The sequence below is a fragment of the Sceloporus occidentalis genome, unplaced genomic scaffold (genome assembly GCF_023333645.1).
Source record: "Sceloporus occidentalis isolate IW3139 unplaced genomic scaffold, rSceOcc1.0.p SCAF_3, whole genome shotgun sequence".
NCBI classification, from domain to species: Eukaryota; Metazoa; Chordata; class Lepidosauria; order Squamata; family Phrynosomatidae; genus Sceloporus; species Sceloporus occidentalis.
The window spans coordinates 219,748,468-219,774,922 of record NW_028316983.1 but is presented as its reverse complement, the minus strand read 5'-3'; the positions used below and the strand labels follow the sequence as shown (position 1 = coordinate 219,774,922).

At 43.2% G+C, this 26,455-nt stretch overlaps 1 protein-coding gene across 2 annotated transcripts in view; it reads right to left on the bottom strand.

Moving 5' to 3' along the window:
• Positions 1-26,455, bottom strand: part of CPQ (carboxypeptidase Q) — a 243,225-nt gene that overhangs the window by 89,440 nt on the left and 127,330 nt on the right. For both annotated transcript variants that reach the window (XM_089518924.1, XM_089518925.1), the window contains one exon: positions 12,356-12,467. In XM_089518924.1, coding sequence (XP_089375050.1) covers positions 12,356-12,467 — 112 coding nt within the window. The remainder of the gene's footprint in view (positions 1-12,355; positions 12,468-26,455) is intronic.

Below are 26,455 nucleotides of genomic sequence, written 5' to 3'. Positions count from 1 at the left end.
TAACTACTGTAGAGTACAAGGTAATGCTCTCTGATTGACTCCATGTCTAGTAATCATAACTTTGACTGAAATATCTTGCCTGGACTTTCTATCCTAAGTCACACAGGTGCAGTGTAGTGGACCACATGACTTCTACTACTGTCCTGGACTGCACCCAGCACAAACAAACACACACCAATAAGGATGGCTCAGCAAGGTAATTAGCTATGCAGCTGGAAACAGTCCACAAACCTTGCAAGGAGTGAGCGAGAGAGCAAGCCGAAAGCCAAAGTCAGGAATACAGAGATCATGATAGTCAGTCCAGTCCAAGGTCAGGTCAGCCAGAAGGTAGCAAGAGTCTAGCTCATTCCAAGGTCAAGAGTCAAGGCAACAAGGAGCCAGTGCAGGTAGCAGTCACACCAAAGGATCATGCAATAAACTCTGGCACCAAGTTAGCATCTCACAGGTGGTTAAGTAGGAGATTCCCTCCTTGGTGCCAGTTGAGGCTTGTTTGCCAATTGTCTCTCAGCAATCCTCTTGGACCTGTGTCTGCCAGCACTCTCAGCCCTGCGTTGCCTAAAGGAGGGAACCTCCAAGCCTGGTTCCTCCCCAGAGTCACCACTAGGCTGCTGAACCACCAGAGGAATCCCATCAGCACTAGGACCTGGCTGAACCTCCTCCTCTGGGGCTGGGAGATCAGGGCTGGGCTCTGGCAGAGCAGAATTAACACCAGGTGCAGCCTCAATTACCCCTTGCTCTGGAGTAGACCCATCCTCATCCTCCGAGTCCTGCTCTTGGCTGGCCATGACAACTACAGGGTTAAGTGACTGCTTCTGTATGCTTGCCCCAAGCATGTGTTTAGTGCACCTGACAGCAGAAGTCATATGATTTGCTACACTGCACCCATGTGAGTCTTTCCCGATACAATTCCTTTAAATCCCATGCATCAGGCATACAGAAATACACCCTCTCATCTTATAAAGTTTCCAACATAGCTCACACCAGCCTATCTAGTCAAAAGCATGCCCTATCCTGCTGTTTGGAGCAGCCAGCCTGGCAAAATTCATCCTTCCACCCCCCTCCCCATATACTCACACTGACTTGCTCTCCCTTTCCATTTCTAGCAGTGGCAGCAGTCCCCTTTATTTGGACAGGAAGGCAGAAAAGACAGAGTAACGTTCAAAAATTTGTGATTAAAAAAATCCAAATAATCTGAGTCTGTAGTGCTCTAGACAAGTTTTCAACATGTCTCCTCCTCCTCTGTTTCTGTCTGTCTCTGTAAACCTCTGTTTCTCTCCCTTGTTTCAGGATCCATTTCTCTTCACTAGCTTAGTTTTTACTCTTCATCACCCTCAATACCCCCAGAAGGATCATATGGGCAGCAACCCATGTAATCTTTTCTCTTTCCCCATCCCACTGCTCAGAATAAGTCAAAACATGCCCAGTAACAAGATGTTTTGCTGAGGAAGGGAAGGGGTGCAAATAACACAAAGACAACCAATTCGCAAGAAAAGGCCACAACTTTATTAAATACAGCAACAGTGAAAACAAGAGGGTTGGCCTGAAAGCATGAGGTCTGGATCTGATAGCCACCAAACTGCGTTGGTCGATGAACCGAAATGCCTGATCTTGGCCAGGCTTCAGGATGACAGAGGGGTAACTGGCCTAAAGTGTGCCCCCACTTAAAGAGCCGGCTATGCGCATAAGCGCATCTTCACCCCATGTCACCAGGGGACGCTGAATCGATGTTGCCCCCGCACTGGCGACATCGCTACCCCTCAGAACCCCCGGGACCTGGTGGGACTCCCGATCCAGTGCTCTGCAGCACAGGAAACCACACCCATTAGATCCGAGACCTATGCCACCGCCAAGTTGTGACAAGAAGTACAAGCAAAACAAGGGAGGGTAGGTGGGGTGCCGGCAAAAATGGCACGGATCGCTGGTGCAACACAGGCCTAAATAGGCCTCCCAGCCAATGAATGGCCGAGAAATCAGGTGGGCCCACTCCCTATCCAGCCACTCGGCCAATCAAGGGCAGCAGCTCCCACGATCCACCAATCGGGGCCACTTCCCCCTTCACAAGGGAGGCTGGGAGTTGTAGTCTCCCAGCCCATAAGTGGCCCAGCAGCGCGGCGCTCCACCCCAGCTCCCAGAGGAGTCTGGGAGCTGTAGTCCACACCACGTGGGCGTGAAGCGCCGCCTCGCCGGCTGCTGGGACTGTGTACCCAACGCCGAGCAGGAGCCTTGGCAGGGGCCGTGGGCCACCAGGCAGGCCTCCCGCTGCTGCCGGACCCCCACGGAAGCTGGCTCTTCCCCTGCAGCAACAGGACCAACCCGGTAAGTCAGGTGGTCCCATATTCTAAAGAGCAGTGACTTATAGCTCTAGCAATTACAGCCAGAAAAAGTCACGCTGGTCAAGTTTCAAAAAGTAACTAGCTACCAAAATACTTGTTACAATTAACAAATTACCACTAAGCTCTGCATGAGCAACATCTTGTATTTCTCCTCAGGCAGCAAAATAAGTTGGGTGGGCTCTGGGAATGGAGGAGCTTTGATGCAAAGAAAAATAGTCCATTAGCCCTAATTGACTAACAGAGTGAAATGAAAAACATGCATATCTGAAGATAAGCAGAAGAAAGTCTAGAGGCTAAACCATCAAGGAGAGAGAGACTATATCCATAAGTCACACTCCTCTCTCATGGCTATGTTGTAGATGTTAAACTAAAGATGCACTGTGATATGGTTGGTTAGTGTACCCTGACCTAGTTGCCAAGAAAGGGGCCTCTAAAGATACATACGATCTGTCCAGCAACTATTAATCTCCTGAACTGTAGTCCTTGAAATAAAGATTCCATCTCTGTAATTAAGGAATTGGAATTAGAACTGCAGCCCAGATTCAGTGCCTGGTTTCTTCTGATGTCTCCTGAAAGCAAGGGTGGTAAAGGGAAAGGGAACACCCTCTGGCCGAGCCTGTAAGCAACATGAGGAGTGTGGTTTGAATAAGAATTAAAAGAAAAACCCTGTGCAGCTGACTTTTTGCCCAGACAGCATTCATGCACCGCTGTTTCCAAAAGAACTCACTCAACGCACAGGTGTCCACTTGGGTGAGAAAGAAACTAGGCCAGTGGCCAGCCTGAGCTCAGAAAGAAGCCTAGTTCCACAAGCAAACAATGTCAATATAAAAGAACACATGGTTCTTGGGTTCAAAGAGCTTCATGTATATTTGCTGGACCCTCCAAGATGGGCCCCAGTACAGGACATCTGCTTTGCCCTTTAGGAGATGTGCCCAACAGAGTTGGCATCACCATCCTCCCATAGTATGGCCAAAGACACCATGATCTGGATAATTAGGGGTCTGTCAGCAATGGGCTTTGCAACCCAAATTCAAAGGATGCTTTCTTTGGACCACCCCTGCGAGACCTAAAAGGGAGGGTGATCAGTCACAGGGTGGTTAAAGAAACATGCCATTGGTTTGAATAACAGACAGCAGACTAGAGTCTTTTATACTTTCTGTCTAGCCTCTGCATCCAAGGGCAAGCAAAATGAGTTCACAGAATAACCTCTTTGGTTACTCTGGCTATTTGCTGGATATCCAAATAACTAAGTAACTTTGGTTATTTGCTGGATAAAATTCTAATATAATCCTTCCTAGGTGCACAGGGTGGGCTCTTTTATGCATCAGGATGAATACTTTGCATAGGTTGTGGATTGGCGGGATAGCAGATCAGCTACCAGAAAAAATTCCTTTAAAAAAAAAAAAGCTCTTCCCGGCATCATGTGGCAAAATGATAGCAAGAGGATTCCTCTGCAGAAACAGCTGGGGTGGTGGTGTCCACAGTACACTTTGATACCATACAGTGGATCCTTGTTATACTCTGGGGTTTGGTTCCAAGATCTCCCGTGTATAACAAAATCCGTGTATGCTCAAGTCCCATTAAGTATAATGACGTAGCAAAATGGTGTCCCTAATAAAAAATGGAACATCAAGGTAAATTTATACTTTTTTGGAACATTTTCAAACCGTGTATGCTTAAATCCGTGTATAAAAAATCCGTGTATAAGAAGGGCCGACTGTATTAACAGCCGTGGCTCCATCATATGGAATCCTGGGGTTTGTTTTAATGAAGGACTTAGATTTTTTTTGCCAAGGAGCTCTAATGCTATACTGTAATGAAATGTGCTAGAGAGATCTAAGGCCTCACTAACCTTCAAACCCCAATATTCTAGCATGTGGAGCCTCAACAGTCAAAGTGGTATTAAAGAGTTATAACTGAGGGCCCATTCCAACTGCGCTGGATGGAACTGGGCAGAATCAGGTGCCCCCTCCCGAATCCCTCCGGAAGCAAGTGCCCACTAATAATTTACCTCAATCAGGGTAATTTAACCCTGAATGCCATTGCAGCTCTTGCGGAGAGTTCTCATTTGCGGAACTGGTTTACAATGAAGGCGCCTTTGCTGTCAATCAAATTCAGTTCCGCTTTCATCAAGGTGACATTTCCTACAGCCATTGGGCAATCGTAAGTTTGCTTCCCCCCTCATTTAAAAAACAAAACAAAACAGGCGGCAGTATGCACATATTTTGTCAAATTTAAAAATCTCCAGGTGTGTATGTGTGTGTTGTGTGTATTTGGGTCACTACAGATTATGGATCTTCCCCCTGCCTCTGTTTTCAACCCCAAAATGCAATCTAATGCAATCTCTGCATCCTCCCTCCTTGCGATCCCAGAATGCCTCATACACATACCATTATTATTATTATTATTATTATTATTATTATTATTAATTCCTCACACAAAATGGCATCTCTGCAATCCACCCCAGAATTCCTTACAGAAACATACAGTAGCAAAAGCATTCTGTATCAATTTGCCAAATTGAAAGAGAAACATTTGTAACATTCACATTGTAGCATTCGCATATAAAAATAATTTAGAAAAAAAGTCTATTGCAAAGTTCTGTGCTGGGAACAAGGAAATGAAAGGGAAAGTAGCACAAGCAGACACACATTCTATCTATATATGTATCTACCTGTAGCAAAAAGCATGCACATAGTCTATCAAAAATAAAAAATAAAGAGAGAGAGAGAAAGCTGCCTGGTGCGAGAGGGAAGCTTGTTCCATTCTGTGCCCTCCTTCTGACCTAATTCCCTCCCTTGAACTTGACCCTTCATCCTGCTCTTTCCTTCTCCTCCTCCTGCTCTGTTACCCCAATTGCCCTTCATGGCCCCTTCTTTCCCCCGGCTCGTTCATCCTCCTCCTCCTCCTCCTCCTCCTCCTCCTCCTCCTCCTCCTCTGTCACTTGGCACCCTTTCTTCAAGGCTCTTTCCTTCTCCTCCTGCTCCTGCTCCTACTCTGTTACCCCGATTTCCCTTGGCACCCTTTCAAGGCTCCTTCCTCCTCCTCCTCTTGCTCCATTACCCCCAACTGCCCTTTGGCACCCTTCCTCCAGCAACTTCCTCCTCCTCCTCTTGCTCAGTTATCCGCGATCGCCCTTTCCATTATTCCTCTGGCTCCTTCCTCCTCCTCCTCTTGCTCTGTTACCCCCGATCACCCTTTCCATCCTTCCTCTGGCTTCTTCCTTCTTCTCCTCTTGCTCTGTTACCCCCAATTGCCCTTTCCATCCTTCCTCTGGCTCCTTCCTTCTCCTCCTCCTCCAGATGCTGCCCTCCATGGCACCCTTCTTTCCCCCAGCTCCTTCCTTCTCCTCCTCCTCCTTCTCCAATGAAGGTGAGGAATGTTCTGCCCTCTGCCCTCCCTCTGGCCTAAATCCCTCCCCTGAACTTAACCCGATCATGATCAGGGACAAGTTCATATTCGCCAGACCCGGTTTTTCCCCAAATGATACCGCTTTTACTCTGCTTTCAAAAGAACCGCGCTAAGGGGCATTTGCCCCTCAATGGGTGTGCAAGTTTCAGATTTGCTTGTGGGAGATTTGGGGCGAATATGAACTTCCTGTGGTTAATCCGGGTTCTGATCCAGGGTAAAAGGTAGTCTGAATGGCCCCTGAGTGATGTGAACATTCTTAAAGGCTTTGTCAGATCTTGTTATAGCCCCACTCTCTCTCATTTCTTTTTCTCTGGGGGACTATGTCCATGCCCTTCCTAAGAGAGTGAGGCACTAGGAAGAGATCTGAGTTGGCCATCCACACAGCACCTTAACTATAGGAGTATCAACATATCCCCCACTCTTTATAAGTACATCTGAACCTTGTGACTAAAGACTGGGCACATAAAAGGTGTGTTCCTGTAAGCTCTGTTCACAGTTTAGGATAAACAAATGGATTTGGGAGATGGGGAACTCAGTATATCTGCTCCTGACCCACCTCCACATAATTTATTTCTTTATGGATGACTGTATAACCAAGGCTATTCACAGTAAAGATCTGAAATTCTCTGTGACTATTTCAGCATTGTTCTCTTTGGGGCTTAACAGACCCCCCCCCTTTGGGACGGCCTTCAGCCACCCCTTTCCTCACCGGATAGAGGTCATGGCAACTACACACTGTGCCCCAATCCAGCCTTTCCTCAGTGCGAAAAGAAGCTGCAAAATGCAGCTTCTTTTCATGCTGTGGAAAGGTCGCCCTAGTCACCACAGCGGTAGCTTTCGGCACTTTTTGGAGCTCCTTTGGCTGCACCAATGGAGCACCGTTTAAATACTGCACCAATGGAGCACCATGATGCTCCCTGCAATGTAGTTGGGTATGCGGTGTGGGAGCAGCTGGCATGTATACGCCACACCCCCATGCTGTGGTTTCAAGCTGTTTTTGACCAGTTTTGGTTAGAAAATCACCAAAGAATCTTAAAAAGAAAAATGGATCTGGGGTGATTTTGCGAGGCTTGAGAACCTGCTAAATTGGGTCCCACAGCCTGTATTTGGCCCATAGGCTACAATTTGGCCACCCCTGGCTTTAACAGTTGCCTTGTGCTACAATAGTTCTCATTAAAATGCTTCAGATAGTTAGTTTAAGATATAAAAACATCAAATTAGTCTTGCAGCACCAGTCACAAAACTATCCCAAAGGGCAAGATTAATCTGCTTTCACCTTGTGGTCCGTTAAACTGAAAAGTCATACAAAGGAGTACAAGACTCATTGATAAATCATTCACCTGTACAGCTACCACCCAATTTGAGAGAACTACTGAAGCACACCTGAAGTATTATTAGTGGAAGAAACAGTGTATAGTAAGAGAATGTTTTGCAAAAGCTTCTCTAGATATTTAATGAAACCAAGTTTTGATTTTTTTTTTTTAAGGAAAGAACATCTTGAATAAAATATGGTTTATACTAATTAATGCAGAACCAACAAACAGTAATCCCATTCACTGGATCATGCTTTTTAAAGAAACATGTTGTTTAGAGCTTCAGTCTCACTGCACATTATATATTTACATGTTCCAGTAGCTCCTTATAGTTGACAAAAACTTAGCCATTTGTCATAGTAACATGGTCATGATTGCTGGTTTTCTACTCCATTTCCATTGCAATAATACAGTTTTCCTGTTTAGTAACCATGATAGATGTGGTCATTTTCCACGTGTGGTATGGTGGGCAGGATCCAGAGCAGGGCTTCTGTTGGCATGATTCAGTAGAAAAGCACAATCCAGTGCTTTTCCAAACAGAAGGGGCTCCCTACAATCCCCTTCTCTGGAAGCAGAGAATTGGCTAACCAAATCTCCCATGGGAGAGTGTTCCACAGCCAAGGATAAGCACTGAGAGGTCATCACCAAATGTGCATGTGATGGTGGGTGGACTGAAATAAAACCCAGCCAAAGATCTGAACATAGGGACAGGATCATACAGTCTTTCAAATTGTCCTAGGACTATAGAAAAGGCATTAGGTGCTAGTTCTGTCTACATATCAGCAGAAACATTCAATGCATGGAATTGGAAGATGATACGAGACAGGGAGAGTAGGCTGGTGCACATGAAAAGATAGAAGAAATGGTGTTACAGGCACTAAACAACATGCAAGGAGAGGTTAAGGTGAGCAGATCTAGAAACAAGCTTACAACCAATACAGCAGAACCAAGAATCAAAGTTAACAAATGGCTTGCTGCTAAGCCAGGATGCACAGTCTGACCCCAACGTAGGTAAAGAGATTACACATAGCTTCAAGTCCTGCCAGTTAGGAGTGATCAGGCCTAACTAGCTTACACTATCTAAAAAGAGTTTTCATTTGGCAAGCAAGTTAGAACATAGCCTTTGCAGATGAAGAATTCCAGAGTGAAAACAATTGTCCTTAAGGATTGCCCATGCAACAGTGACTCCACTACCTCTTTCACAAACATTTTCTTTATGGGTGGGTGGGTGCACTCTGAAGCCAAGAGAGCAAGCCACTTGATTTATTATTATTATTTTGGCTGTTACATCAACCCATGCCATGGGTTCCATTTTGTGAGAATTGTGGATGCCATTTCAAATTGTATTTTGACTTCTGTGGATATTCAGAGGGTGTCCCAGGACTCTTGTGATCCCCTATGTTTTTCACTGGTACAATGGGTTTGGGAGCGTCACGCATAGCCCATAGGTTGTGTGATTCCCACTCCTCATCTACTTTTGATCATATTAAGGAATGCATGCTAAATAAAAGACATGCTAAAAATATGATGCAAAATTCAGAAGCAGATTTTTTTAAAGTTAAAGCTGTTAAACTTACAGGTATTATGAAGCATATTTTTTAAAAAAATAAATACACCCACACCCCATTTGCTGTAGCAGGTATTTCTAGTACAGTACTTTAGTAGTAATAGTGAAAAAAATAGAGTAGAAGCAGTGCAATCTTCTTGGACTCAGAGCTTGAAAAGTTACTTTGGGGGATCACAGTTTCCAGAGCTCTCCAGGCAACACAGCCACTGGGAGATTCTGAAAAGCACAGTACAAAAAGGTAGCATTTCCAAGCTCTTCCTCTGGCATATATCTACTACACCCCTAGGGCTGCACACAAATGGATGGTTAAGAGCACAATGCAACTGAGATAATGTAGGCCTGGAAATTGTTAACAAATTTGACTACAATTCATTGACTGTTTTGTTTGATATGGAAAGCAATTGTCTTCCATTTGGATATTCCCTGAACTGAAATGTGGCATTCTGTCAACTGATTAGTCTTCAGATTTAATGCTCCAGCACATATTCAGATTAGTCATTGTATTCTGACTCCAGTAATCAGGAATAATTGTGAATCCCCATTAATGTTCACTCTCAGCTTTTAGTCATTTATCCTGCAGAGATCCCCAGAGCACACTGGCCCAAATATACAGGTATCATTTTTTTTAAAGAGCACTATGCATTTGCTAAAGTAGTCTGTCAGCAACAGTCTCATACCAATAGGAAAGAGCAGCCCTCTCCAGGCAGCTGAAACTGGGTTTGGGCCCCAGTGAAAGATTTTTCAGGCCCCTGAAGTTGAATTGTCCCCTCAAGGTGCCTTGAGTCATTGAGGGGAGAGGAAACACATAACCAGTACCCGACAACCAGCACCCACCACCATCCTGAACTTCACATTTTGAGCCATAACCAGGGGCTGCCCCATCCTGCATTATTTGCCCTGCAGCAACCACATTCATACCACCAAACTGACCTGATTTTTCAGGGACAGTCCTGATTAATTCTCAGTTGCCAGATTTTTTAAGCTGCATTTAAAGTGTACCAGGTTCTCTCCCTTCCTACAACTTTCCTGCTTTTGCCCTAGCTTACTTCAGTTGGTGGAAATTGTGTTAAAACTGCAAATGTATGTTGGACTCATCTAACTCAGCAGTGAGGAAAGAAGGGATGGAGTTTTGGCCTTCCCAGTAGGCTAACACAAAAGCAAACTGCTGCAGCTGATCATAGCTTGTGTGTTCTTCATCAAGAACCCTTGTCACTTTGATTATACATTGAAGTTTTCATGTCCTGGTTTTCATCAGTGAAGACACATGTCCTGGTTTTCATCTGTGAAACACTGGACGGTAGATGATCTAGGGCAGCCATGAGATTGTCTGGAATTGCCTCAGAGGCAGAGAAGTTGGCGAAGAACTGGGTGGCCACTGAGGTAGAAGGACAGCAACAACAGTGACAGCTGCTGCTATTCTTCCTCCTCTAGCCAGCTGAGACAAGAATGGGCTGATCCCCTCTGGGTCTCTGTTGCCAGCCACTGCCACAGTTGTTTGAGATCTCACAGGCCTCCTTCCATAAAACTGAATTGAGGACCCAGAATTCCACACCTGATTGAGTTGCTCTTCCTTCAATGTGAGGTGCATTTACTTGCTCTTCCTCCAATGTAATATACATCATCCTATGCCAGCAATGCCCTGCTACACTCTTCATTGGACAAACAGGACAGTCTCTACACAAGAGGTTAAATGGACAAAAATGTGACATAAGAAATGCCAGTACCCAGAAAATGCAAAATGTTTCAACCTTCAAGGACATATGGTAAGGAATTTACAGGTTGTGGTCCTTGAACAAGGAAATTACAAAGGAAAACCAGAAATAGAAAATATTCACAAATTCCAGTACGTTAGCAGAGGTAGGAACAAAAAAATGGCTTCTTGGCACATTGCATATAGTAACACAAGAGCCCTTGGTACTGCACATATAGCAAAAGGAATTTTCTCAGGGTTTTGAACCCTGAGAAACTGACATTTGCTAAGCAGATTTATTGATTTCACACATTAGCACTGACCACTGTAAAGATCTGAAAGACCTGTATCACACTACCCAGTCCTTTGAAAATTTAGGAACATGATTTGCATCTTTCTGGATCCTATTACATTCTATCTAACTCCCACAAATGTATAAATATGCTGTATATCTGAGGCCTTAATATCACTCTGTACTGCATCTGAAAAAGTGGGTTTATAACCACAAATGTTCATCCAAAAATAAAAACCAGTTTGTCTCTAAAGGTGCTGCCACGTTCCTCTTTTTCTCCCCTTCCCTTCCTCCTTTTATTCTGCAAGAGACTAACACAGCTACTTTTCAGTCTTACCTCACTCCATCTGGATACAATTTTAATGCTATGTCTTCCCACCTAGGACCTCGGCCTTTGTCTCTATGGACTTTATCACACGTAGGTCCTATGTGCTTCCATCCCAAAAATGGTTAAAGTAGTGGCATCTCAGAAAAACAAGCCCATTTGCTATTGGTTATCACACAGAGCACAACAACAGGTTAAAAGCACATTAAAGTGGGCCCAATGTGAATTTGGCTATCAAAAGGCAACAAACAAACCCTCATTTCCTGCTTAGAAATACCTTCTCTGAGCATGCTCCAAAGTGTCATTTCCACAAGTGCACATACCCACATGCTCCCGGGAGGGGAGGGGATACGGGGGGAGGGGGGAATCCTCTTTGCCACAGAAGCTCCAAAAGGTATTTCAGAGAAAGGCAGAATGGAGTTGCCCTTTGCAAACTCCTAAAACCACACACAAAGACTCACACACACAAGAGAGAGAGAGAGAGAGAAAGGAGGCTGGTTCCATAAGCCTGCCAGATTCCATACCCTCCTTTTTGAAGGTATGTCCTGTCCAGGAGGATTTCCAAAGCATCCTCCCTCTGCCTTCTCCCAGCAGCTGTACCCTTAATTAGAGGAGGAAAAGCAGCCAGGGAGCCTAAAGAGAGAAATGTGTGTGTATCCCTTTAACGGACCAGAGCATTCTCCCTCTTTGGCAAGGCACCCTGGGAAATGAAGTCATCTGAGGCTTGCTTTCTACACGGCTGGCATTATGTGAAGGGAGTCCATTCGCAAAAAAAATGGAAACATAAATCCAGTAGTTTTGCGAATTTACTTATTTCCTGATGGATCTCACACTCTCCCTGGATTCTCTTCTGATTGCATGCAGCGTCATGTGGAAAGCAGCTGCGAATTTGTCACTAAATCCTGGATGACCCTGCATTGGCCCCACTTTAAACTTCCAATTTTGCCCCATGTGATAATGTCCCACATTTTATTTTAGGGTTATGTAGTTTACCAAGGGTTTGTGTACTGAACTGTGTAAGAGAAGATTCTAGGACTGAATCTGAGGAGTGAAGAGAATTTGAGGGATTTTCTTCAAGTAACAATTGCATTGGTGCCTTGTTGGTCCATTGAGACCAGAGATGTGCACTATCCAATTTGTATTCCTGTTTTTTTGTTACCTACTTTACAAATGCAAATCTTTGCAAAGTTTCTAATTGTAAGTGCCATATTCATTTTATAAGTTAGCGCCATAGACCCCAAGACAATGGTACAAATAGCACTACAGGGTTACCACAGAAAAAGCAACCATTAGACTGAAACTGAGAAATAATTGCATTCCAAATGGCCAGGGATCGAGCAAAATAATCAAAGTTGCTTTTTTATTTTTAAAAATGCAGCAATATAGTTTCTTATTAGCTATATTATTTGAAAGTAAGTATTTACCAAGATCCTTAATGAGCGATAATGCTTCCCATGATATAAATGCTCCACCACCGTCATCCATGGCTCCCTGCCCCACATCCCAGCTGTCCAGATGTCCACTCACCAGAACAACCTAAAATATAATAAAGAATACATATTTACATGAAAGCTGAATTTAAACTATGTGTTAAATCTTTCAGTAGATTTCATTTTTGATGTCTTAATCATGATAGCACATTGACTTTTTTGTAGTAATGAAAGATGGTACAACTTTTAGTTTTGTCACAACAGGAATTATATAGGCCACAATTCTATATCATGATCTACATTATGTAACTTTATGCACACTTAGCTTGTAGAAGCCTCCAGGTAAACTGAAAAGATGTGTTATCAAGGAAACAGAAAGAGTGTCCCAATCAGGCTCTACTAATGTGCATTAGCAATCTATAGCCAGTGTCCCAATGTGCACCAGGCTCTACCAATGCACACTGGTAGTATCTAACCATTGTCCAGAGTACAGTATCATCTGGACTGCCCAATGCACAGTGTTCTCTTTGCTAGTGCCCCTATGAAATAGCATCACAGCACCCTTTTGTTGAATATTTACATGGCAAAAGTGATTGATTCTATTTGCCACAAACCTACATCAACTTATATCAGTGCTTCTCAATTATTTTCTCTCATGCCCCCCCTAGGAAGAAGAAAACATTTCGCGCCCCCCACGCAACTGTAAATAGTATCATTTGTCTATAAAATTGTTATAAGTACACCTCTGCATAACAGAGCCTCGCGCTCCCCTTTACGGAGCCTCGCGCCCCCCCTGGGGGGCCCGCCCCACTATTTGAGAAAGGCTGACTTATATAGACATAAGTCCCATACTAAATTCCAATCATTATATGTATTTATGTTTGGATGGTCAAGTGCCTGGATTTAACCCCGAGACACATAACCACAAGAGTACATCAGTCAATTTTGTTACTAGATTTTAAATACAGCATGCCCTTCCCATCCGTGAGAGTCTGATTCTGGGCTCCAGGATGGGGAAAAATGTGTATGCTCAACCCCCATTAGAGTCAATGGGTAGTGATCTGTATATAACCATGTCGGCAGAGCCATGAGCACATGGCATCATTGACAATAATGGAGTAGGATGATCTTTGGACAATTGAGTGATCATGGATGGCTAGCCTGCCAATATGGCAGGTCATCTGTGCTGTGGATATCATGTGAAATAGTGATATTGTTTGGGGGGGTGTCACTGAAGGCAGAACTACATATTACAGACAAATGTGTATGACAAAGCCCAGTTTTAAAAAATGAAAATCATCTTGATAAGTCTGTAATTCTGGGTGGAGAAGCAGTATGAGAAGGAGTACCCTTTACCCAATGACTCCCCCCCCCCCCGCGCTTAAAGTCTCCTTTGATATATTTTTTTTCTTGCAAGGCTCCAAAGACATATTTGCCCTTCTCAGAAGTCCAGCTGTTTACTTGTCTAGCTAAAACTAGGTTTATTTGCTGCTGTTAAAAGTCATCAAGAAGCAATTCTTTAATGGAAATTTTGACTTTTAAAATAGATCAACCTGCCATGAAACACTGTAACAGTGTATATATGGTTATTACTTCTCCCTTATTAACTTCCCCAAATTCAGTCCCAGCATCAAAACCAATGTCATCAAACTATGATCAATCCTGCTTTGTGCAGCTTGCAGTTATTTTCACACATTATACAGTTTAGGTACTTACTGGCTCCCATGCAAGTATAGGAGTGTGTGTGTGTGTGTGTGTGTGTGTTTGTGTGCGTGCGTGCATGCGTGCATCCATGCACACAAATTTTCAAATCACCTGTTGAATTTCATAGGGTTTTCTTAGGCAAGAAATACTCTGGTTTTGCTAGTTACTTCCTCTGAAATATAGCTTACAACACCTAGGATTCACTGGTGGTCTCCCATCTAAGTACTGACCAGGACTGACCCAGCTTAGTTTCAAATATCAGACAGGATCTGGTGCCTTATACCTGAGTATATTAAAGATTGCACAGAGCACTAGATGTATGAACCAGCATCTCCAGATTTGGCCCTATTTGATATCTGTTACATTCAAATCATACCTATCTTCTAGTTGAGCTCAAGATGATGTATTCGGAGGTAGCTTAAATTAAGAGGCAATGATGGGCCTAAGCTATGAGTGAGATCCATGCAGCCCTTCAGTTTTTGTTGGACTGCTGCTCTCATCATACCTCACTACTGGTTGTTGTGGCTAGTGCTGCTGGGACTTGCAATCCAACAACATCTGGAACACTGCATAATCCCCATCACAGTCATCCCATGAGAGTCATGGCTCACTGGGGAGTTGAGCCTTGATCTCCCTGGCCTCAGCCCAGCACTCAAGTGTCACACTATAATGAATACTGAAATTTTCACAATCATAGCAACTTGAAAGGGGGGGCTGCCTCCATGTCCAGAGACCACATACAGGCATAACAAGTCACATCATTATCAGTTCCACTTTATCTTACCTGTCCTGCAAACCCACTGCCAGTCTCATATATTTCCACACATATTTATGTACAAAACTACAGGGAACAGACAGAAATTGCGAATGTTGTTTTAGGTTCTGTATATATCATGTTGGCTCAAGATTTGAGGATTGGTAATGACAACATCTGGGAAATCATAGACGAACTTCTTGGGAAAACTTCCTGCATATCAGCATTTGCAATTAACATTGCAAATCACTGGATTAAATATCTCTATACAACATGAATAGATACACACAGCCAATCATTTTCATCTTGTTTTGTGAAAGATGTCAAATACTAAGATTCTGGACCAACCCATGTTTGTAAGTCTCCAAAACTGAGAGTCTAATTGCAGCTATTTCTTTTCCTTTCTTACTATTTAAAACCAAGTTCTTTGCCCCATTTTATACTAAATATCTAGCCTTAAAATATTTTAAACGCTTTTTAATAGCATTTGTTCCCTGTACTGAGCATTTCAATAAACAGAAAACAAAGAACCTGTGGCCCTCCAGCATACCCTACAATTGTTGCAGTTTTCAGGGACTTTCCTAATTAATTCCCTGTAGTAACACTTTTTGAGCTGCTTTCAAAATGTGCAAGTTTCTCTGTCTTCCTCCCACTTTATCCCTCTGTCCTTGGTTTATTTCTATTGCTACAAACAGAGTTTAAGAGTAGGTTTCACGCAATTAATTCAGTGGGGAGAAGCAGGAGAAGAGAGGAATCTTGCTTTTCCCAGTAGGCTCAGGCAAATGTGAACTGCTGCATTATCTCCTATCTTGGGTGTTCTTCCTCATTAATAACTTTTGTCATCTTGAATGCACTCTGACGTTGCTTGCTCACATGTCTACCAGTTTTCACCTATGAAATGTTGGCACATTTGCTCCAGATTTCTATGGACTACTATTCCCACCATCTCTCATTACTGATGGGAATTATAATCTAGCAACATCTGAAAGACCACAGGCAGTTTTTGGAAAGTTATTTTGGACTAGAACTTCCAGTGTATGCTCCTCCACACCAATCAGCAAGAAATCCAAACATATTTGGCTCTCAAAGCTAAGAGTTTACAAGGAGCTCACATACTCAGCACAAGGTGACAAGAAAAAGAAAGAAAAAGAAAATAACAATGAATCTTGTTCACCATAGGATATCACAGATTCATCTCTACACATTTTAAAATAGATGGCGAGGGAACTGAGTTAGATGTTAACCATCAAAACAATCTCTGTTGGCATGACTGTAAATTGGTTGAGGTGTTTTCATCAAACACTGGACTTAGAAAGTGTACCTATGCCTGGAAGTGAATTATAGGTTACTTTATAAATGAATTGGAAAACTGAATTTGCACTAGAAGCAATGGCTTTTCTGTAGCAGTGAAAGACTACCTTGCTAATACAGTGTGATGTTCCCTGGCAACCATAGCTATGTGAGAAGGTCTGACAGAGAATTACTTTTTGTTCCTGTGAAAGGCGTCGCATTACAGCAGCAGGCAACTTTGAATCATAAAGTGGTGTAATCTGTCATGGGATTAAAAATTGCTATCATAAAAGTGTACTCACAAATTGCAGGATGTTACATTCAGGTTAGGGTTCAAGTGGCAGAGGGGGGAAAACAGAAGAAACTGTCTTTTACCAGATCAGACTATTTTTCCCATCCAGCTTAGTAACATTTTCTCCACAGACCCTGAAAAAGTTACTTTTGGGACTTCAGTTCCCAGAATCCCACACCAGGTATCATGTTGACTGGGGCTTTTTCTGGCAACTGTGCTCCCCAAAAGTATTTGCTACTTCAGCTCTCCAGGGTCTCAAATCTGCAGACCTATTTCTTACATCCCCTGTCCCCTATCACTAACTTGATCCTTTTAACTGGAGATACCAGAAAATGAACCTGGGACCTTTTAAAAGTCAGGCACTTATAACTCTTAGATTTCACATTCAAGAACCATTTCTCACACTGTTAATTTTTACATATATGTGTACAGTACCTAAAACCAATGCAATGCTAGACTGCATCAACAGGAGTGTAATGTCCAGATGAAGATTGATAATACCACACTTTTCTGCTTCGGTCACTGGAAATACTGTGTATTTCATCACCGGAAATACTGTGTCCATATTTGGGAACCACAGTTCAAGAGGAATATTGATAAGCTAGAATATGTTCAGACAAGAGTGACCAAGATAGTAAAAGTCAACCCCTATGAAGAACAGTTGAGGTAGCTGGGTATGTTTAACTTGGAGAATTAAAGATTAGAGATGACACGATACTCATATTTAAATAACTGGAGGGATGTTATGTAGAAGATGAAGCAAGCTTGTTTTCTGCTACTATAGAGACTAGAACACATCAACTGATTCAAATTACAGTCGGCCTCAATACCCATGGATTCATTATCCACAGATTCAACCATCCATGGCTTGAAAATATATATTATACCATTTAAAAATGGACATCTTGAAACACAGGTGAATGGGCAAGACAGTTTGTTGGATTCAATGCTATGAGGGTGGTTAATCCACACTTGGTTTTATGACTTCTTTTCTTGGAACACCAGATTGTATGGGAGCATTCCTGGTGTCAAACCTCTGGCAGGAATAGGGTCCAACCTGTGGGTGTCTCCTTGGTAACTGCCGTGGGTGAAATTGTTGTAAAAAACAAGAGGTGGTTCTGTTTTAACAGAATCAGGAGCTTGTTGCTGGCAAGGCATGTATTCTAATGAAAGAATGATTGTTAGCTCTGTCACATCTCAGGTATGGTGCTCAGCAATAGGGTCACCAGCTTTTCAAAGCAAAATATTTACTCAGAGAGTTACTTCTTTGGACAACAACTCCCATTGCCAACATGGCCAACAAACAGGTTCTATTTAACTAGGAAGTAATCTAATAGCAAAGAAACAACTTTTCCACATTCTGCCAAAGAAAAATACCCCAACTAGGCTATCGTTTTTCTACCACTTGGAATGACTGCATGGGGGAGCAGTTCCAATCTTCTTCTTAGACAGCAAAATTGTCTCGTGTTGGCTTAGATAATGTGCAAAGGGTCCTTTTCAGTTATATATGCTCACATTTCTTTCAATAAAGGCAATGAATACTGTTGAAATCATGCCTTCAATACAAATTCAATATAAATATTTATAAGACTTAGAAGGGTAGCTATGAAAGAAGTAGTAAGGTCTCAACTATAAAGATATATCATTGAAAACCAAAGTCAGGATCATCTAGCTCCTAGTACTTCCAATTTGTACAGATTGGTGTGAAAGATGGACAGTGGAGAAAACTGAGAGAATAAGATCAGCTCTTTTGAAATGTGATTGGGGAGGAGCATATTTGCTGAGGTAAGGGGAAGGTGCAATAACGACAATGGACACCCAATTGGCAGAAAAAAGGCCACAACTTTATTAAATACACCAAGCGAGAGGGTTGGCCCGAAAAGCATAAGGTTTGGATCTGGCATTCACCAATCTGTGTTGGTCAAAGAACTGAATTGCCTGGTCATGGCCAGACTTTGGGATGACAGAGTGTTAACCAGCTTATTGGGTGACCACCACCTCGGGTGCGGGTTGTGCGCATATGTGCATCTCTACCCCTCGTCACCAGGGAACACTGAATCGATGTCGCCCCCGCACTGGCGACACCGCTACTCCCTCAGCACTCCTACGTCCCCTTTGGACTCCCAATCCAGTGCTCCTCAGCACAGGAAACCACACCCTTCAGATCTGAGTCCTATGCTGCCCCTTAGAAAGCACGTAGCCCTGCCACCACCCAATCATGGGTCACTTACGGTCCTGGGGCACCTGGGAGTTGGAGCCAAGTGACGCAGCCACTGCGGCGCTTCTGCTCCCAGTACACCTGGGAGTTGGAATCCTGCCGCCAGACTGAAGCACCACCGGCTCCACAGCCATATGGAGCTTAATTTGTCTGCGCCGCCGCCAGGCTGGGAGAAGGAGGACCACCACCCTGAGCTGCCTTTCACCATCCCCAGCAACCGGCCCAGCCCAGTCAGTCAGGCGATCGCCTTCGTCAAAAAGGCAAATAAATGGGTCTGACAGCAAATCAAGCCTGAACTCTCACTAGAAGCCAAAAGACTAAGGGGAGGCTATCATACTTTGAACATATCATGAGATAGAGTTGAAGGTAGGAGGAAAAGAGGAAACTACATTATATGTAAATAAGGAAACCACAACCCGATTCTATGACCCTTAGTTTGTAAGAGCAGAGCAGGGCTGCTAATAAAGGAATTTTTTAAAGGTCTCTCATTCCTAAAGTTGCCATAAACTGAAACTAGCTTGTTGGCATCCAGAATAAATATGTGCATATGACCATGCTCTGAAAAGACAACTGAGCTTACCCAGTTCTGAGTTACATTTTATTTATATTTCATATACCAAGGAATCACTAACATGTGCACTGAGGATCATGTTTTGCCTGTTACAAAAGGGTATTTAGGGATTAGAGCTATTTCCAAGCAACATAACCATGTGAGTCTCAGGTTTACTACAGTTTCACAGCTAAATGACTGCCTTTCTGCCTCTGAATCCTTATCAAGGATAATAGCAGAAGAGAAATTAAATGCTGGGTACATTTCAAATGCTCAGTGACTAATTCAATTTCCTGGCAAGCTAGCACTATGACGAATATCAAGCACTTGTCAGTCATATGCTGTATTCTCACCAGGACAAGCTGCATTGAATAAAACAAAAAACAAGAAAAACCAAGCCTAGGGATTCTTTATGCTCCCACTCACATATGTACAACAACATCAGCGAGTGTTTTCTTTGTCAAAGTCAGGATGCCCCAACTCTTTCAAAAGCAATTTCCCACGCCACATTTATTCTTATACTCTGATATCCACTGTTAGGGCTGTGTGTGTATATATATATACAAGTATGTGTAAGGCATCATAACATTTCAACACAGAGCAATTTGCTTACATAATAATCCATATGCTTTCCTTAAATTGGTTTTTAATCTGCTATGATAATTTCCTTAACAGTCATTGTACTCTGATCTTTCCCAAAATGACTTCCATCAGAATGAAAGATCTCCTGGCTTCGAATTCATTTGCAAAGTCAGCCTTCTCCAAACATTCAAAGGATGTCCCAAAAAAGGGCCCTATTGCATGTCCCATCAATCGAAGAGGCTAGGCTAGTGAGAACTTTATCTGTAGCAGCACCACAACTGCAGAGGTCCTTCTCAGGGGGATCTGAGCATCCATTGGATGGCCAAAACTGAATTATTCCATAACATCTTTAGTCAGTGGCATCCCAGCATTTGGTGTCACCCAGTTTGGGGGGGGGGGTGCTCTGAGGGCAGGGCTTCTGAGGGTAGCACACTCAGGCTATGTCAGCTCAGTCTCCAGGCTTCCCCATCCTTCTCTTCTGAAGGAGAAGGATGTGAAGGCATGGGGCAGAGACTGCTCTGCCTCTGTTGGGCTGCCTCCTCCTTCTCCTCCAGAGGAGAAGGTATGGTATGTGGGTGAGCACACTCAGCATCCATTGGGCTACCCCGTCCTTTTCCTCAGGAGAAGAAGATGGAGATGGCACAGGAGGGAGGGTGCTTAGCCTCCATAAGACCACCCCATCCTTTTTCTCAAAAGAAGAAGGAAATAACTTGGCATTGTAAAACTTTAATAATCTATAAAATATGAATACATAATTTGGAAAAGAAAGATGTTTTAAAGTTTGATTAAAAAAAAGACTGCAAGTCTTCACATCGTAAAGTACCTTGGATTACACTTGAATCAATCTTCATCTCTGTTTTATTTATCTTTATTGCAGTAGGTTAACAGCTCCTAATTAGATGCAATTATCATTAATTGATCACTGATGTCCCAGTCCTTTAATTTTTTTACTAAATTAGTTGGTAAAAATAATATGTTCCTTAACAGCAGGGGTTTTGTACCTTATCTGGAGGAGGTCTCCATGGATGAAAAAGGAGTAGAGGAGTGCCAAGAGGATGAGTCCCAGCTGGAGCCAAGGCAGCTTGCAGCCCCATTGAGAGCCTGGTCCATCCCAGGCACCACCTATAGATTTAGAGGAGTAAATTAAATTTCTGTGCCCTGTCATATGTCAACAGTTCAAACAGGGAGACCAGAAATGCTTTCCTCTGCCATAAATAAACTATGCTGGGTTAATGAGACCAGGTGGACTACGGTAAGTTTCTGCTGGCTCTAAATTAGCTCAGCCAGGATCATTCAGGCACTGTGGGCAATGCTTTCAACACTTGCTAATGACTTTGTGCATTGCAATTTCCTCAGCTTCTTATATCTCTTGGTGTGAAGGACTGTTTGCATTACACTTCTGCTTCTCTGGATACACTGGTGTCACCTTGGGACTAGTGAAGTAAATTTCCCCCTTTATTCTTCCCATCACTTGAAGGGGCAGGAAATGTTATTACTCTTCTTGCTCTTCTGAAGAGAGAGATATTTCAGTTTGGTCACTCCTCATAGAGAAGCTGAACCATTCCTAACAAGCTTCTGAAGAATGAGGGTTATACAACACTCAGCTATCTTTCCATCCCTAACTCTTCTCACAATTAGTGGTGTAAACCATAAAACTCAATTTACACTGTCTAACAAGGAATGATATTTTGTGTTTGTCTTTAGCATAAAATTCACTCTCCCTTTCCCCTCTGCAGCCCGATGGAGTAATTCAAATTGTTTTGACTGAGAATAACACAATTAAAATGAGTTATCTAGGTATTCCTACAGTAGCTGCGTATGCTTATGTACAATGTCAGGTGCACATGAAATACAAAGCATCAGATCTGAAGCTATAATGTATCTTTTGGTGGTGCCTGGAGAGGGTCATAAAACACTCAGCTGACTTTACCTTCCACAGTGTCTAACAGAAGGATGGCCTGTTTTTGACTTTGCTGCTGGACAGATGGGCACTACAGGGCACCCTCATCACGTGCAAGGGGTGATGCTTCCAGACGTCCCTCGCCCCTCACGAGGGCATCAAAATGGTGGTGCCCTGTACAGAAGGGCGCTGCCATTTTGACGCAACGAACGTTTATTTGCGGCATCATTATGATGCCGCAAAAAGAACTCACTTTTTGCAGGTTCTTTTTGCTGTGCAAGGAAGCCACACGGTTTGTCCGCTTCAGCTTCCTCACGCAGCAAAACAAGGTGCCTTAAGAATTGAATTCCTTCCTTTCTTCCTTCCTCCCCCTCCCCTCCTCTTCTGTAACCCAGTGGAGTATTTCAAATTACCTTGACTGAAACTCATATTATTAAAATGAATGGCTAAGGCATTGTTACTTTTATTATTTTATTATTTAAGTGAGGGGGGGGAGAGTCCTGAACATTCAATTTCCCACTGAGTACCTGTCCCATTACTTTTTCTTTTTTTTAACAAATGAAGTATCTGCAAATTCTCACACCTTGGTCAAACAGGTGCCAGACTTCAGAGTTTATAAATATTTTAACTGAGCATTGAGAAAATCCAAATTCCCTATTTTTAATGGACAGCAACAAGTTGTAATCACATTCCTATTTGGGATTGACCTGGCTTTTCCCTGGTCAGCCTCTGTGGGTTTGAGGTGTACATTCTTAGGTGCTTGCCCACTTTGAAACAAGTCAAAGGGCAAGCAACTACAGTGGGGTCAGGGGCCACTTTTCCAGTCGGCCGGGGGCTTGAGGACCACATGTTTCTTTGAACTAATTCTTGAAGAAATATTATTAGAGCCCTAGGAAAGAGAGCTCCAATACCTTTGACTCTGGTGCTTCTCAGGATACCTGATCTGACAGGGCTGCAACTGTTGATCCTTCCACTTTGTTTCAGCTGTATCTGTTCTATTAAACTGCTGGCCTGGCTGGAAGAATATCTCCAGGAACAATCAGAGGCAGCTAAGGACAGATGCTCATGCCTCTAGCCTCACTTCATATATACTATCTCTCTTCTTGGCAAATGGGTGGCCTGTGAAATGAGGAGGGCAAAGAGGCTATTGTGGTGGTGAGTGAGTAGTTGCCATCACCCCTTTGTGCAATGATATACTGGTTGATTTTGAAGTAGGGGCTCTCACCAAGCCATAATAATACCCCTACCAAGAGTCCAAAAGTACAGGTGGTACTGTTGATGTAAAACCACATGCAGAGGTTTACTAAGAGAATGTCTTTTTGTAAAAACTTTTGACCACAACAGGAGCAGCTGATTAAAAAAAACATCTTTACTGGTAAAATCCTTTTACACTCCAGTTACTATGGAGATTGCAGCCAAGCTGAGAGGGAACAGGTGAGCTGAAAGGGTGAGAAATGGCAGATTCCAAAGTCCCAGGTCTTCTATTCTGTATGCCCAGATTTGTACTTCACTACACCTGTACAGAACCTCTTTCTACCAGCACTGCTGCCTCTTCTCTTCCCTCCTCTTGTTCGTTCTCTCTCTCTCTCTCACTCACTCTCTCTCTCTCACACACACACACACACACAGAGAGAGAGAGAGAGAGACTTCAAGTCACCTGTTGACTTATGCCAACTCCATGAATTTCATACAGTTTTCTTAGGCAAGGAATAGTCAGAAGTGGTTTTGTCAATCCCTTCCTCTGAAATACAGCCTAGAGCACATGGTATTCACTGGCAATGAGAATGGTAAGAGATATGATAATAGAATAAATCATATGAGGATCTGGGCATGTTCAGCTTGATAAAGATAAGCTTGAGGGGTAGGATGATTGCACTCTGCAAATACCTCAAGGTCTGCCATAAAGAGGAGGGTTCAGGCTTATTTTCTACTGCCTCTCAAGGTAGAACTAGATCTAATGGTTTTAAGTTACATGAGGGTAGATTTCAATTGAAAATTTTAAAAAACTTAATGATGGTCAAAGTGGTTTGGCAATGGAACTCACTGCCTAGAGAGGTGGTGGGGTCTCTTTCTCTGGATGTGTTCAAAAACTGGCTGGACAGGTATCTGCTGAGGATGCTGTAGCTCAGGGGTAGGCAACCTGCGGCCCGCGGGCCGGATGCAGCCTGGCAAGGCCTTGGGACCGGCCCCAGCCCGGTCCTGCCGCCGATTGCCGCCAGAGCCTTTGGCCTCTCGCGTGAGGGCATGAGGCCTTTGGCCTATCAGGAGGAGGTGGGCAAGGGGGGCAAGTGGCAGGCAAGGGGGGCAATTGTCTATAGAAGCCTCTGAAACATGCATTTATATTAACATTTTTTAAAAAATCAGCAAATTTTTTTGTGTGAACTCCATTTTTTTAAAAAAACGTGTCCTCCATTTGAAAATTTTGTCCTACATTTGTCCTGGTTTATTTATCTAATTATTTTTTTAATTATTTAATTATTTATTTTTTGGCTTCGGCCCTCCAGTTGTCTGAGGGACAGCAACCCGGCCCCCGGCTCAAAAAGGTTGCCTACCCCTGCTGTAGCTGGAGATCCTGCCCATGAGGCCCCTTCTAACTCTGATTCTATTATTCTAAACAAATAAAATTGATTTTGGGCCCTAGGCTCTTCTCCCACTAAAATAGTGTTGATTTCAAAAACTCTATGCAATCTGGACTGCTGTCTTCCCTATTACATCTTCATAATCTTTCCAGCATTACAGCCATTGTACACATTAAAACCTTAACACGCACTGCACATGCCACTGGCCACTCAGTACCAACTCTTTTCCTAGTTTGGTGCATGTGTGCGTGTGTGCGCACACACACAGAACATGCACACAGAGAGAGATCCCCTCAGAAATATAAATTAAAAGTAGTCTTATGTTTAAAAAGGCTTTTTTTTTCTTTGTAGGGGGAGAGAACTTCCTGATTTAGAAAAGAACTGATTAATTACTGACAGATGAAAGCTATCAGTTAAAGTAGAGATTAATCTGCCAGGAATTAATGAAGTCTGCTCAGTCAGGAGCAGGCAGAATAAAGAAATAAATGCTGTTTTAACTGTAAAACTCTTTCCTGCTTACATTTCCAGGTGTGTGTGTGTGTGTGTGCGTGAGAGAGAGAGAGAGAGAGAGAGAGAGAGAGAGAGAGAGAGATACAGACTTAGGAACTGGGTTACTCAGCTAAAAAAAAGGAGACAGGGGGGTGTGAGCAATGAGCATCCCTTCCATCCCTCTCTTTCTCTCCAATCACTGGTAAGTAAAGGGCACCGAAGCCACATCCACAGCATGCCCACTGACCAGTGGCATAACTAGGGGGATGCAGGGAGTGCTGACCACACCAGGTGACACCCCAGAGGAGGGGTGACACCCAATTGGACCCTCTTCCCCCTTCAGTGCAGGAGGGGTGCACACCCTTCCCAGGTGACACCCTCTGCAGCAGGCGACGCCATAGCTAGTGATGCCACTGTCACTGACCACTCAAAATCAGCATAAAAACACAACTGAACTTTCACACAGGAAATCATGGTACAATAAAAATGGGAAAGGAGGTCATTAATGGATTTTTGTGTGTGTTAACAAAAAGAAGTGGTTTCCAAATAATCTCCCACAGGAGAACAACAGAAGAGCACTGGCATTGTGCAATAAGGCTGAGACAATAGTGGGATTAATGCATTGCTATGACGCTATTATGCAACAAGACTCTTGGAGGAAAATCCAATTTCATGTGCGTGTGTGCATGCATATATGTGCATGTATGTGATTGGGACAAAGAATTTCCTTATGCTGAAACTGGAATTCTCAGTTATGATGGGGTTTCTTTTCCATGTTACATATGCTGGGTTTTCATCCTTATGTTTGTTTAGGCTGTAATTCTAAAGACACATAGTGACCACAGTGGGACTTTCTTTCAGCAGTGGCTGGTGATGCTGATGTCATTTGGGTGGTGAACTCGCTTTGTGTTTTAGCCTGAATTGTAAAAGAATGGTCCCAGTTACTGAGCCTTAAAGGATACTTCCTTTATAATGTCCAGAGACGATTCATCATCTAAATGATATCAAATCCCCTGGCAATGGAAACCTTTTCCTGGCCTCTGTTCTTGCATCCTTTTGTCTGCAGCATTCAGTCACAAACCAGATGTGTTTTATCCTCTGATCATTTGTAAAATGGCAACACGGCATACCAGAAGCAATGCACCAATCATCTGTTAAAAGCTTGTTATATGTCCATCTTGCTTTTTTGGCAAAATATGTTCCAGCACACTGAGTACACTGAACAATCTTGTCATATCCTTCTTGTGTGATGGTCAGAATAAGTGTAACTTCCCAAGATCATCCAGTGGGTTTCCATAGTTGACCAAGGATTCAAGTCCTTGTCTCCCAGAGTTTTAGTCCAATACTCAGACCACTACATCATGCTGGCTCTATGCAGCAACTGTACAAAAGTTTAAAACAACAAATACAGTGGTGGTGGGGAGGAGTAATAAAGTCAGAAGCAGATATTGGGCTCTTCCAAGCTAATAATTTGTCCTGCATTTTCTTGCACTTTTATGTATTACTTGCTGCTGCTTCTTGCCTCTTTTTTTTTCTTTTTGGATGATTCTATGTCCAAACCTTCACCCCTCACATAGCCCCAAGCCCATTTTTATGTTTCCACACACCCCAAATTACACCTGAGAGGCAGGTGCAGCCTTCCAGGGTACCAGTGCGATGACAGAAGCCCCAGATTGCCTAGAAATTGCTCAACCTTGGAAGTTGCGCACCCCTGTCTGGGACACACAGGGGAAAGA